Source organism: Pseudogymnoascus destructans, assembly GCF_001641265.1.
Source record: "Pseudogymnoascus destructans isolate 20631-21 unplaced genomic scaffold scaffold_19, whole genome shotgun sequence".
Lineage (NCBI taxonomy): Eukaryota > Fungi > Ascomycota > Leotiomycetes > Thelebolales > Thelebolaceae > Pseudogymnoascus > Pseudogymnoascus destructans.
In genome coordinates, this window is record NW_020167538.1 from 778,548 (window position 1) to 793,297 (window position 14,750).

At 48.4% G+C, this 14,750-nt stretch overlaps 3 protein-coding genes across 3 annotated transcripts; 1 reads left to right on the plus strand and 2 right to left on the minus strand.

Annotated features, from left to right (window-relative positions):
* Positions 1 to 447: 447 nt before the first annotated feature.
* On the minus strand, positions 448 to 1,938 carry VC83_06847 (uncharacterized protein; the record flags this gene model as incomplete). Its single annotated transcript, XM_024470435.1, has 6 exons — positions 448 to 550; positions 762 to 901; positions 953 to 1,050; positions 1,134 to 1,273; positions 1,323 to 1,371; positions 1,770 to 1,938. 6 exons carry the CDS (start codon positions 1,936 to 1,938, stop codon positions 448 to 450), a joined length of 699 nt encoding a protein of 232 aa, XP_024321579.1.
* A 1,287-nt stretch (positions 1,939 to 3,225) lies between these two features.
* ESF1 (pre-rRNA-processing protein esf1) lies at positions 3,226 to 5,982 on the plus strand (the record flags this gene model as incomplete). Its single annotated transcript, XM_024470436.1, has 1 exon — positions 3,226 to 5,982. The coding sequence occupies exon 1, from the start codon at positions 3,874 to 3,876 to the stop codon at positions 5,980 to 5,982; it is 2,109 nt and encodes a 702-aa protein (XP_024321584.1). The 5' UTR covers positions 3,226 to 3,873.
* A 2,952-nt stretch (positions 5,983 to 8,934) lies between these two features.
* On the minus strand, positions 8,935 to 14,745 carry IML1 (vacuolar membrane-associated protein iml1; the record flags this gene model as incomplete). Its single annotated transcript, XM_024470437.1, has 1 exon — positions 8,935 to 14,745. Exon 1 carries the CDS (start codon positions 14,521 to 14,523, stop codon positions 8,935 to 8,937), a length of 5,589 nt encoding a protein of 1,862 aa, XP_024321583.1. The 5' UTR covers positions 14,524 to 14,745.
* Positions 14,746 to 14,750: the final 5 nt, after the last annotated feature.

Genomic DNA, 14,750 nt, shown 5'->3' on the forward strand with positions numbered 1-14,750 from the left:
CCTCAGTGATGGAAAGGATCTGAGTCGGGCAGGTTACGGTCACATGATAAGAGTTAAGGCAGGTTAGCTGAGTCGGACCCGTTTCGGGTACTTAAGGAGATTGACCCAACGGGGGTTCCTCTCTTCATCTTTTTTGTATCCTTCGTAGTAGACCTATAGGATAGCATCCGTTTAGCCTCTGACTCGCACTCTCATATGCTATTACTGTGAGCTGGGTGCCCTGTGTCCTTACAGACTTGATTTAATGAGGATAGTCGTTGAGAAGACGGAAAAGAGTCTGAGAATACTGTCAGAATCAAACAACTCTGAGTATTGAGATGGCATTTGGCAAATTGCTCGATTATCAGAAGGTTACCAGAAGTCTGGCTACGATGAAGTACTTAAATACCTGGTTTTCCAACGCGAAAGGTACTCCAGCGCTATAACTTTAGCAACTCAAGTTCTCCTCTACTCTAGCTCCAGGAACAACATATCCTGTGCAGCTGATACCTTAGCCCACTTTTCCTTATCAAACTTCTTAGAGTAGACAAGTAAGAACGCCTCTTTGAAGCTAGAACTATGAGTGGATATTTGCAACCATCCATTGTCGACAAGATTGTAAGACTTTGGATACCACTGCACAGGTCCTGGTAATTAGGCCCACTTTCCAAACTGCCTGCTCGTACAAACAGAAATATTTATGTGGTGGGATAACCTCGTGAAAAGTGCTATAATAAACAATTAGTATTGCCAGAAGATTGCTAGGATGATCAGAGACGTACCCTTCCTCTACATCAATCCACGGCATATACTCAAAGAGACGCTCAGGCTTCTTTCTCAGCTTTCCAGCCTTTCTCGTATATGAGTGGATACAGCTATCCCAGAAATGTTGCCACTTGCGGAAATTGGACTCTTCATGGGCCTATCAACTATTAGTATCACCAGAAGATTACCAGATTATGAGGTAGCATACATCAATGTGCGCTTGAGTTAAGAGAGCCTGGGTGCTAGTGATCTCTTCATCGGAAAGCTCATCTGGTAGAACAGCCTCGTCATTTAAAATATCTCGCGCTGTAACATAAGCTCCAACTCCAAATCGTCTTCAACCTCAGTATCCTCCCATTCGCTGTTATGATTGTCATCGATTGGAATACTTGAGATACCCTCAAATGCAGCAAGCTCAGACAGAAGTTGTTTGGGCGGAGTAGATGGTGGGGCTTGTGGAGAAGAAGAGGCGCTAATATTCTTGACTTTCTGATTCGCAATGCAAGATGCATGGGTACCCTTCTCAGTCCTGTTTATAGTTAGATTGAGGCTACCAGAGATTACCAGAAGGAACTTACCGAACACAAATACGCTCAACCTTCAATTCATTCTGTAGACGTGTCTTGTCTTCAGTAGAGGCAGCGATATACTTTGTGTAATGACACAGGGCACCCAGCTCACAGTAATAGCATATGAGAGTGCGAGTTGGAGGCTAAAAGGATGCTATCCTATAGGTCTACTACGAAGGATACAAAAAAGATGAAGGGGGAACCCCGTTAAGTTTGTTTCCTTAAGTACCCGAAACGGGCCCGACTCGGTTATCCCAACCCTAGCCCTGAACCTTCCACCGCAACAGGTCCGCATCGACCCTGAACCCTACACCCTTACTGTCCCCCACTATAGTGTAACTCGCTATGTCCTCCTCTACTGGTCCGAAACCACACCGAGTCGGATTTCATGCTTGTGGTGACCGTAACAGCTCTGAGGCGGGTTCTTCGAGTATCTAGGTAAGGAGGCATCCTTACACTTTGCAGACTTATATAACTTCTTTAAGTAGTAGCTCAGATCAGCATGGTCAGCCTTGAGTGCTAAGTGAACAGCCTTCTCATCTTCAGTAAGGTTGGAGACGCAGTTGCGAGCTTTGATAGTATTCGCATTAGTGGAGAGTTCTTCATGTGCCTTGAGTTTCGCCATACTAACTAAACACGTGATTAGCAGAGATCTCCAGAAGTTCTGGCTATAGAATCAAGATAATAAACTTAGTTGAAGTCCTAGTGAAGAGGTAAAGGCTCAAAAGGGAAGAAGAATGTGTAGATTGGAGAGTAACCAAGGAAGGTGGTTCTAAGGTCATGGTTATTTTAAAGTTGCAAACAAAAATATTTGTGAAGGAATATTCACCTACAAAGAATTACTGTTCCAAAAACAACACCACAATGCGCACCTTCATATAAAACACATACCTTTCAACCTCTACCTCTTTACTATACTCTTCTTCTGCAATATTCTTTCTACAAACTCACTGTAAGTACACATATCTTTTGATCTACTTCTTTATCTTGTGTTTACTTTACTAACTCACCTTGATATTAGCAAATGACTCGTACCAAGCAAACTGCTAGGAGATCAACTGGCGGCATAGCACCAAGGATGCCACTTGGATTACGGGCTGGCTCTGGGCTTGGCGGAAAGGGACAGGAAAAGGCTGTGGGCACAGCAAGAAAAGCTCCAGTTTGCTCATCTCAAGCTAGCAACAATCATGCTCAGAAGGCCACGCGCTGCACAAAGTCTAGTAAGAGGATTACCAGAGGATTACCAGAGGATTACCAGAACTCTCTAATAAACATATAGGCACCAAGGCTCTCCGCGATATCAGAAGACAGCAACTTGATACTAGCTCCCATTCCAGCGTCTTGTTAGGGAAATCACAGAAGACTTCAAGTCCAATCTTCGCTTCCAGCAATCTGCTATCCTAGCTCTTTAGGAAGCTGCTGAATGCTTCCTCATTCGAGAATTTGAGAGTATGATGTTTAAACATAGTGACAGGGACATACTAACAGTTATAGTGACAAACCTCCTCGCTATTCATGCGAAGAGAGTGACAATTCAGGCAAAGGGTATGATATTGGTTCGGCGTTTGCAGGATATGATGTTTAAGCTGTGGGCTTAATCGATGGAAATGTCTCTCACCCAGGAATGAAGGTCAGATGAGTTCTGGCAACCATCTGGTAACCTGGTACCTAAAGGCCAAAGGTTATAGTGTGGAATAGGACATCAACAATATGGGAATGGAGTTGGAGTTATGGCGTCTTGATCAATGAAGTCGCACCCCGTTTTTAACATAGGTATGTTAAAAACGGGGTGCGACTTCATTGATCTACTTAGGTAAGTAATGGCTAATCAACACGTGATATAACTGAGTTGCCAAGACCCATACTAGGTACTCAGCAAGTGAGTAATCCTCATTCAACAATACTCGGGACATGAGCGAGTAACTCAGCTGGGTGAGTAAAAATTCTACTACTCGACTCGTGAGTACCCAGTGCGCAGCCTAATTCCGGCTCGCCCGGAAAACGCGTAACACGCTTTATATACCACATGTACTGTAACGGCGGCATCCGTTACAGGAAGTCTCACAAAGTAGACAGATCAAGCTTCGAGAATTGAGAATTGGATCCTCATCAACCTGTGATATTTATATTGGCTATCTGAATGACGATGCGCTGCTGCATATATTGCGGCATCTATATTGCGTGCCCTCGTCCTGTGAATGGAGTGATGTTGAACAGGCCCAAGCCGTTCAATAAACGGCGCGCACCATTTGGTGTACATCTCAATACTCGGCAAACACTATCAGTGGCAAAATTAGGTATAGTCTTAAGGAATTTTTTCTCCATTACTGTAAACACTTAATTGGAAGTATGTTTTGGCGCCCTTTATTTTCTTCGTTGTTCCTGCATCTGTCAAAGTGATAACTTAACGAGTTCCACACCAGCAGATAAGCTACCAACCAATCAATCTGCTGACTAACCACATAATCAACCCACACCGCCCCGGCAGAAAAAGTCCCCATCCCAAACTTTCCAAACCTCGAAGCCGTCCCCCAATCCACCAAAACACACCTCCCCAAAAATGGTGAAACCTAAAACCTCCAAGGGCGCCAAAGGCGCCAAATCCTCCGTGCCGAGCGACACAATCACTGACCCCCGCTTCGCCGCCTTCGCGACAGACCCCCGCTTCCGCCTCCCCTCCAAAAAACACACCCACACCAAGATCGACAAGCGCTTCTCGCGCATGCTCGAGGATGACGACTTCTCCAACACAGCGACTGTCGACCGGTATGGGAGGAAGATAAGCAGTAGTGGGAAGAAGAAGGCGTTGCGGAGACTGTATCAGCCTGAAGAGGAGGAGGAGGAGGAGGAGTGCGCTGCCGAAGACGGGGTGGAGGTCGAGGATGATACGGTGGTAGAGAAGGAGTTGCGTCGCGCGGAGGGGGGGTACGATCCCGCGCTTGGCGGGGGCTTTTCGTCGTCTGAAGAAGAGGAGGAATCGGAGATTGAGGAGGACGAGGAGACTGCCGTTGATGAGACCGGGGCGTTCCCTGATCTGCAGGCGGAGCAGACGGCGGTGCCAATGGGGGTGGTGTCGAAACGAATCGCGGTGGTAAATCTAGACTGGGATAATATCCGTGCGGTGGACTTGTACTCTGTCTTCTCGAGCTTTGTGTCAGGAGCCGGGCGCATTGAGCATCTGGCCGTGTATAAGAGCGAGTATGGGAAGGAGCGCATGGAGAGGGAGGAGATGGAGGGGCCGCCGAGAGAGATTTTCGCAAGGCAGAAGGCTGAGGAGGAGGAAGAGAGGGATTCGGAGGAGGATACTGAGGATGAGGAGAGGATTAAGCAGGACCTTCTCAAGCCTGATGATGGAGAGGAATTCGACTCCGGCGCACTGAGACAGTACCAGCTCGAGCGGCTACGCTATTTCTACGCCGTCATCACATTCTCAGATCCACAGGTCGCGCACCGCGTGTACGAAGCCACAGACGGAACAGAGTACCTTACCTCTGCGAACTTCTTCGACCTCCGCTTCGTGCCCGACGACACCGAGTTCGACGACGTCCCCCGCGACGAGTGCTCCGCCGTGCCGGAGGGATACAGACCCACTGACTTCGTGACTGACGCGCTGCAGCACTCCAAGGTGAAGCTGACGTGGGACGCGGACGATGTGAGTCGCAAGGACACGCTGAATAAGGCGTTTAGCGGCTCCAGGGCGGAGATTGGGGAGAATGACCTCCGTGCGTATCTTGGAAGTGATAGCTCGGAGAGCGAGGGGGAAAATGAGGAGGAGGTGGTGGCGGATGATGTGCCGAGGTTGACGAAGAAGGAGGCGGCTAGGCAGAAGATGCGCGCTGCGCTGGGGTTGTCGGCGGAGCCGATGAAGTCGAAGAAGGTCGAGGGACCGGTGGGGGATATGCAGATTACCTTTACGGCTGGTCTGTCGACGACAGATAAGGGTGATGGGGGTGTGTTTTTGAATAAACCGATTATCGAGGAGACGACTGCGGAGGCGTATATCCGTAAGGAGAAGGAGCGTAAGGCGCGCAGGAAGGAGAAGGCTAAGGCTACGCGCGAGGGCCGCGATGTCGATGCCGAGGTCGAGGTGGCAGAGGAGGTGGTGGCTGAGCCGGAGGCGGACCTAGGCTTCGACGACCCCTTCTTCGCAACGGACGATAAGGTGAAGTCTAAGGCAGCGTCTGACCTCCGCAAGGCGGCGCGGGCGAAGAAACATGCTGAGAAGAAGGCCCTTCAAGATGCCGCAGACGAGCAGAAGAAGGAGCTCGAGCTTATCATGACTGAGGGCCTCGATGAGGGTGGATCTAGGGAGCACTTCGATATCAACGAGATTGCGCGTGCTGAGAAGGCCGCGAAGCGTGGTGGCAAGCGCGGACGCAAGGGGAAGACTGGTGAGGTGGAGGACCGCAAGGGAGCGCTGCAGAAGGGGTTCGAGATGGATGTTGCGGACCCACGTTTCGGGGCGCTGTTTGAGAGCCATGAGTTTGCGATTGATACGAGTAATCCGAAGTATAAGGCGACGGAGGGGATGAAGAAGTTGTTGGAGGAGGGGAGGAGGAAGAGGAAGGGTGATGAGGGGGAGGAGGGGGGGGGGGATGGTTGTGGGGAAGAAGAGGAGGAGGGAGAAGGGGAGTGGGGAGGGGTTGGGGAAGTTGGTGGAGAGTGTTAAGAAGAAGTTGGCGAGGTAGAGGGGGGTGATAATAAATTTCAAATTGATATGTATAAATTGTCGAGAAACCTACACGGGGCCTAATACACCAATGTTTCGACTATACGAATGTTGCAACTAACACTCTCCTCTACATAATGCATATATCGGTAAGCTGTTCTTGGGGCTCACTTTCCACCAGAAGTTAGGCACTTGTGATCTGAACAGCAACTCGCATAGGAACCTCGTCCGGAGAAAGATGGGGTCGTGGCACAGAAAGGATGCAGTAGAAAGAATCTAGGGACCCGACCAACTCGTCTGCGATAGATGTGGAAAGGAAAGCTGCTCCGAGTGTGAAGAGCTGATAACCGATCCTCGTAATTGCAGCGACAACAGCAGCAGAGCCGCGACAGCAAGAGCCCCACGACAGCAAGAAGACCCCAACAACAACAGAGCCGCAACAACAACGGAAACAACGGGACTGCGATCAGCGCTGAACGTGGTGCTGCCTACCTACCGTGATCTTTGTCCGACTTGTCGAGGCACAAATTCCCTGACTCCATGTCTTTCTTTGGCAGTCCTACTGCTTTGGTCGCATAGACAAGATTGGGTGGGCGCCTGTGTTTTGATCTCGGAAACTTATTCGGTTATCCAGCGTAGGTCGTCAATAAAACAGTAGGTCTTATAATAGCCGTGCTATATTATATAGTATTATTAGAACTGTAAGGGCCTGCTGGATTTCTTGACATAGTATGCCTCTTCACCATGACTCTCAGTGATCAATTTTAGTAGTTCATATTACAGACAACTATTTAAGAACTCCATGTCTTTCGCACACGCAAAATTCTATAACTAAGGATCTCAACCGCCCAACATATGAAAACAGTCCGGGTGGCGGTGGGTATATATACCGATTGGAAAAAGAAAAATATACAAACAAGCAGGTTGGTTTGATCTGAGCTCTATTGCCGTTCTGACATTCGATAGCGCGTGTGTTATTAAAATGAAAGTATGGTCGAGGAAGACGGAATGAATGACGGCCGTGGGTAGGCGGAACGTATTTTGAAAGTCGAGAGGGGGGTTTTTTGGTTCCTCTAGGCTAGGCCTTCGACCTTGGGGTAGAACCAGGCGCTGTGGAATGTTAGTGGATAATTCATATGAATGAGTGCAGTGAGAACTTACGTTACTGCGATAATGACATAAAGGCAGTTAAGCATGATGCCCTCAAGCCAATGCGACTTTCCATCTCTATAACTCAATTAGCATTCGTTCCAAAACAAGGGGGCTTCTGCACTCACGAGATCAAATAATTCACCAACAACACCGTCACAAACAGCACCGCAACCTGAAACCCATCAAAACTAAGATTTGTCTTGGCAACTACTCGAGTACTACTCGAGTAGTTCAGATTTCTTCGAGTCGAGTACTACTCGAGTAATTCCTCGAGTAGTACTCGGGCAACACTGCTAGCGGTGAAGGCTTGTCGTCGTCCTCAATATATAGCTTTTTAGATTAAAAGCGTATCTCAGAAAAGGTGCAAGCAGATGGGTATCCAACACTTAACTACTGTGTTCCATATTATCTACGACTAATGGATAAAATTAAGAAGATGAAGAAGACTGTAAAGCATATATCTATCAACGAAGCTTGTACTGCTGCATTTAACAAATTAGACGACTATTTCTCACTTGCAACAAGCCAACAGTCAAGCCATTTAACAGTTGCAACAATATGCGATCCTCGGTTTAATTTTAGTATATTTGACTTCTATTTACCAGAAAGCTTTTATAACACAAGCAAAGAGCGAGCAAGAGCACAGTTTGCAGCTTGTTATAACAAGTATAAAGCACGGGACAATGACATTCAAGCAGAGGAAATGGATGCTAGACTTGATAACGGGAGTGAGGATATACCTCGAGAAGTAGACTCTGAGGATGAGATGTTTAAGCATCGAAATCCTATACTCCAAGAGGTTGAATGGAGACAGTGGCTTAATAAACCAGGAGTTGATAAGCCTGATACTAATGTTCTCAAATATTGGCAAGCAAAGCAGTATCAGTATCCAACAATTGCACAAATAGCTCGAGACTATTTAGCAATTCCAGCAACATCAGCAGCGTCAGAACGAGTCTTTAGCCAAGGAGCCGACATCGTTACGAAGAAAAGGAATAGACTATTACCTTCAACAATCAGATACTTACTATGTCTACGGGATTGGGGGGTAATTGTTGACGATGAGGATATTGAAGATGTTGGACAATATCCGTAGGGCAGTAGGTAGAGAATATAAGCCGAAAATACAGTCACGAAGCAGTAGGGCCCGAAGTGATAATTTTATAATGCATGTTTTTTATAATTGAAGCTATTCTAAGTACTATATATACTGTTACGGGTGTGCCTATTCGTGGTTCGGATCCTAAAACCCTCCTGGTTACAGTTCGTTCCCTGGAGCTTCAGAATCGAAGCTTTAGAATCGGAAGATCCAGGATCCGGAGGATCACGAAGCTGGCTGACACAGCTTCGGTATCAGGGCCCTGATCCCTGCTTCCGGGCCGAGGATTCAACAGAAGATATAAGTGGAGATATGGGTTAGGCATAGTTAGATTTTTTTCGTAGTTTTCAATATTCCATACACTCTATTTCAGCCTCAAAGATTCGAATCATGACTCGAATCAGATTCGAGTCATGATTCGGCGAATACTTCAAAAATATGAATGATTCGGCGGATGATTCGCCGCACACTGATTAATAGCCCGTATATCTTTATAATCATAATTTCCCACTTTTTTTAAAAAAAAATTGACATTTCACATAAACTATACCAGGATCCGTCTTCAGACACCAAATAAAAATAGAACACAGCTGTTGGCGAATTTTCACGAACGGAAGCTTTGCTTCCCGTACATTATCGACTAAATAATCACTAAATACCCAATCACGCCAGTAAATTACATCCCCCAATCCCCCCACCCCTTATCCACCCGCCGTCTCCCCTCCCATAGGCGCATTACTCCCACTGCCCGAATCACTCGCATGCTCACTCCCCCTCCTAAAAGACGGCGTCCTCAAACTCCCAAATCCTCCCGCATCCCTAAAGCTTCCCCACCCCTCCCTCAACTCCCCCCTCGCATCCATAAAACTCCCTATAGGCCCATTATTCCCACCCATCCACGTCAATCCCGGCCCGAGTCCCAGCACGGGAATATTCGCATCATCAACCACCAGACCCGCTGCCATCGCCGCCGCCTCGCGCGCGCCAGCCGCCCCAGCCTTGAAGACAGGCGGCGTAGGCATCACAGCCGATGTCGTGGCTTTCTCCCATACCTCAGCATAGAAGCGGCGCAGTCCCTCGACGTCATTACAGAAGCGGTCCATGTCGTCCTTAATCGCGACATCTGGGCCCTGCTTCTCCTTCGCAGCGAAAGTCGGCACCGCGGCGATTGGCTTCAGGCCGGGGCTGGCCATGGTGGCGCGCAGCATGGGGCTGCTGATGGGTGTTTGTTGGCTGGGTGGGGGCACGAAGCGGTCGCTGTCGCGGACGATGTGGGTGCGGCTGTTGAACATCTTGTTGCTGGTCAGGAGGAAATCGCCTTCGTCGCTGATTTGGGCGAAGCCGGTACCGGAGCGGTGGATGTACTGCGAGTAGGCGTAGTCCGGCTTGCCCCAGCTGTAGATTACCTCGACGTTTGTGGGGAAGTTGGTTGCGGCCTCGGTGTCGAGGACGAAGTTGAACTTCTTCATGATCGCTTTTTGGAAGTAGTGCTTCTGTGGCCTGGATATGGGGGCGAGGCTGGTGGCGTCAAAGTCAGTAGGTGGTTGTTTTTCTGGGGGTGGGAGGGCGAGTTTGAGCCTGTAAGGTGCGCGAAATGGGTGGCTGCTTGAGATGGTGCAGGCTTCTGCTATGGGAGCTTCGACGAGCCGTAGTCCATAACGGTCAGCTGTGAGAGTCCATGAAGCGATGGCGTCCTCGATGAGCTTCGCAGTGACATTCATCCAGTCAAGGCGTATGTGATAGCAATTATCGGGATTGTGGATCCGATCATAATGCAGATTGATGCGCTCAGGGCGATACGAGCGTTTGCGCGGGTCAACATCATACTTCATGACATTACTGAGGGAAACCTTGGGTTTACGAGCAGTTGGAGTAGGCGGTTCTGTGCCAGAGTCTATCGACTTGTTTTCGTCGCCAATAGAGTTGGATCGAGTCGTCTCCGGCCTGGGAGACTCTTTGGGGGCGTTCTCGGCCATGGCCATGGGAGTTGTTGGAACCGATATATCTTTAGGATCTTTGGTATCTCTGCGACGGGGCCCAAATGGCCAGCCTGTGCGTGTCTCCGGCCGGGGTTTCGCGTGTTCACCAACAACTTGGTAAAAGTATTGGCCGTCACGGAAGGGGTGGCGCTTTTCAACGTGGACAAATATTCCAAAGTCTTTCTCTTTCTCTTTGCAGTCCGCGTTCAAGCGCCTTTCTTCATCGTCAACCATCAACATATTGCCGAATTCAATGGCTTCTTCGCGGGTTTCGATATCTTCGATATTCTCCAAAAGCCAAGTTGTCATATCAGATCCGATAAAGCAATTATAATGCAATCTGAAATGCCACCTTCTGTTCTGCATTCTGACTCCGCCCTTTTCCACGGGAGCCTGAATAGCTTCTGCCAGCATTGCGATATTCAAATTCGATTTCTTGAAACGCTCTGTTTCAGAAAGAAGCTGGCCACGCTTAATTTGTGCCTCTCCAGTCTCTAATATTGGTAAAGTCTCAAGCTCAGCCGCGATAACAACCGAAGCATCCTGTGTCTGATACCAAATATCGAGTGGGTTTGGATCTTTCACCCGTTGACTAGACAGATTTTTGAATATACGCTCAGATGGCGGAGTGTAACGATGTCTTTGCCACATCTGTGTCAAGGCTTTGATGCCCTCCAATCGAATTTCTTCTTCTGTGTCTTCGCCCTTGGGTCTATGAAGGAAGGCTGGACGTTCCACAGGAATAAGGACAAATCTTGCTCTCCAGTATCGTAGATTATCGGTTATATCCTCATTATGACCCGCAATAAACGAATCTACATAATTCCAATTGTATTCAGGAAGTGGTTTTTGTAGAGCAACATCGCGACAGGCGTAATCGGAGTCGAAGTATGTCCGTATCGCGGGCTTATGGTATTGAGTCTCGGTATTCTCATTATGTAAAAACGTGGCCGATTTCCTTGTAAACATGTTTACTTCGACTTCGGTTCCGTTGACGCACGAAAGTTGGTGGATGATATTCCCCATGGACAAAAATATGCTCGTGCCATCCTCGGCAATATGATCGTCCTCAAATGCGTTTGCAATCTTCAATGCCTTCTGTCCAAAGGCTTCGGCAACGGCGGTGCCGACGACGATCTGAAACCCATGTGAAAGTCGCAATGCAACGAGCTCTCTCAGAAATTCTCCTCTTGTCTTCGGCACTTCGAGCATATCTTCGTCTGTATTTTGGGATATATTATATGGCTTCTGCTGGAATTCTGTATCAAGTTGGACTTTGGTCGGGAAGTATTCGGTGGTAAGCGGCACTGATGCCGGCGAACACAGGGATTTCCACTTCATCGCCTTTGTGACAACAGGACCAGGAAATATATGCTGCCATCGTTTATATTGGCTTGCGTCATTGTCGGCAGCCGTTGGGTTTGATGGGTTGAGAACATTCAGCCATGGAGAGAGCGCTACTGTCTGTGGGAGAGACGCGAAATCTGTTGCTGGTCCTGCCAACAACTTCGATTTTGAAGTTCGTATAGTGTCGTTAGATAGTAGTTTCTGTAGTGTTGGCAGGTCGTCGTCATCCCTGACCTCTCCTCCTCCATACAACGATCCCAAAATCGACCTGGCCTGTGATTGGGGGTTTGCCTCAAAGCCCGAAAATGGGCTCTTGATGGCAATCGGCCGGCTAGTGAACTTGTTCGTATCGTCGGCATTGTCATTGCGGTCAGATTCTTTTGACCTTATACTTCCTCGGGATGAAGCGGGCCGGTTGCTCGTCCTATCGAACCGAGAAGATGATGTCAAATGGCTAGCCATTGCGGAAGAGCTATCTTTCTGCGGTGTTGATATTTGGGATTGGCTTGTGAGCCTGGCTGCGTTGGCATGCTCAGTGTGCACTTCGGCAACAGCAGCTTTGGGGGCAGCTATCCCAAAGCCTCGAAATCCAAAACTAATCTGCCGAGAGACTTTGAACGGGCGTGCAAGGAGGCTAGCGTGCGAGGTTGCCTGGGAGTTTGTGCTTGATACGCTGGTTTTGCGCGAAGTTGTGCTCAGTGGCCCATTGTTATTTGTCCCTGGGACTGTCAGGTTTTGATTTTGCGACTGTGGTACCTCGCGGTGTGGCAGTGGTGCAGATATCTTGCCATCGATGCTCTTCTTTTTTTCATGGGTCTCATATGACAGCTTGGGATATTTTTTCACATCAAGATTTGGTGATACTATCTTAATACGCCCTGGCTTGGAGACGACTGCAGCTTTCTCGTCAAAGGCTTCGAGTAACTCAAAAAAGTCCCTCTCACCTGCCGTAGATTTCTTGTCAACAACTGGCCTTGTTGGTCCATACAATGGATATCCAATTCCAGAAAATGGCTTTCTTGGTGCCTTCACAATGCTAGGTTCGTCGCCTTCGCTTCGCCCCAGTTGGCGGATACGATCTGGCAGAGGTAGAACAGATATCTCAGTATTTTCCACATGGCCAAGCATTTCTATTTCGTACATCTTGCATCTGATCTGAAAATTCTTCCTAGACTTCACAATACCTTTGCGGCGGTATGCTTTTGATATTTTACGACCCTGCTTTGCCAACAGTTCTTGGCTTGCTCCTGTCCAAAAGGAGACGTCCAGCCAGTGTGGAATAGCATAATTCCATTCTTCGGGGGCATTTTGAGGCGCAAGGGTACTGAGGCGTTGTTGGAGTTCCGACGCCTTTGAAGGAGACAAGGATTCTTGCAGCGTGTTGAAGCTACCAAAGGTTGTGGTGCTTTGCCGCGGGGTACTGCTCTCACTGCCTATGTCCTTCAATCGGAGTGATTCCTGGTATACATCAAACAGAGGATTGCGATAGCGCAATAGAGGGACTGAATGCAAAGGAATCTTGGGAAGACAGACGAGATCGATGGCGATGCCGCTACCTATCAAAGAGTCTGTCGTTGCTTTCAGTTTCTCATAGTCCACTTCAAACAATCCCGCACAGGGCGTGATGATGACTATAGATATCCCTGTTCGGATAAGGTCGCGGTCGATGTAGTCAGAAGAGAATTGAGAGGATGCAAGATTTATTGCTTCCAACAGATTTCCATGGACGGCGAATGTCGGTTCTGCTTCCACTCGTGTACCAGGAACCGAGCCCATGGAGAAATCTCTAGTCGGTTGCTTCGAGCCATACTTGTTGAGTCGAAACATTGAGATATCGTGGCGAAAGAAGTGGAATTCGACCTTTAGCTGGTATAAGATTGTCGTCCATTCCCCACTTGCCATTTCGCTCACGACAACCCGATAGAAATCCTTGTATGGCTTTCTAGATCCAGTGGTAAAATATCCGGTATAGTATGAGTCGCCGCTCCCTTCCATGTCATTGGTAAGGCCCATATCATACTCCACGCGGGTAAACAGAACAATGCTAACAAGGTGTTTTGCCTTGAGCGCCACCCACCTCTTGAACAGTGCCGGCAAAAATCCATTGACAACTTTTGTAAACACAATCTCTCCGGATCCTTCCGAATCGAAATCCCACATTTCTTTCGACATCTGAATAAATAATACATATCGAGCGGATTCGCTCCTGAAGATCGGTTTTGTATTTGTCGAAAAGAACGCCGACTGAACTTTTCTCCCCGAAACATACACCGATGTTATCTGTGCCTTAATTGTGCCCATAAATACAAGCTTTTGTCCTTTATACACCGTCTTGTTGCTCAACTTCGCAAGGGTGAGTCGCCACATATCAGATCTCGACAGGTATTCGTCTTTGAAGGACATTTCGACATGCGAAGCTGTTGTAATGGCAGCGGTTGTCGTCGTAACCAAAACATTGGATCTATGCTTGAATCCAAATACATCGGCGACATGTTTGGCCACTGATATTTCCAGATTGGGGTGTTTTGATGCGGTCTCCTGGTTCATCTCGCCCAGTGTAAAGAGGTACTGCTTCTCGGCATCATCATGGGTATCCAGGCTTCCCTTGCTCGACCGCATGTCTGCCATGCTGGCATCCAATTGTTGGCTCGCCGCCAAGCTTCCGGGTTTCTTATCCAAGGCATCGTTCTTGAGCGGCACAATGGCCATCAACTGCCCTAGCTTGTAGCGCCCGGCAGGCAAGAGAGTGTGATTGAAGATAACTTCTTCTTTCGAAAACTTCTCATCATGGACCCATAGCACGCACTGCCTCTCGATGGGTGCTTCATTATGGCTAGGAGCAGTCGTCTTAGGCGGATTGGCCGCCGCGCTTGGGACGGGGTCGTTATCGTTACTGGGGCGGTGGGGCGGAATTGATGAGGGGCGAGCCGCAGCGCCCCGGCGCAATGAGGCTTGCGCACTCATTGGTATATGGAAGCATTAATGGGCGGCCGGTATTATTTCATTGTCAGTGTTATTTGGTGAGGTTGTCGTCGTTCCCCACAAGTGAGGCCGTCGCTCCAAGGTTTCTGCCAGTAGGCTAAGACATAAGGTTACAAGGGAGCTCTCACCGCCTTAGTATCGTAGTCACGTGATATTAACATATTTTTCGGAAACATCAGTTGTAGTCCTACATCTGAAGCAGGTTATAC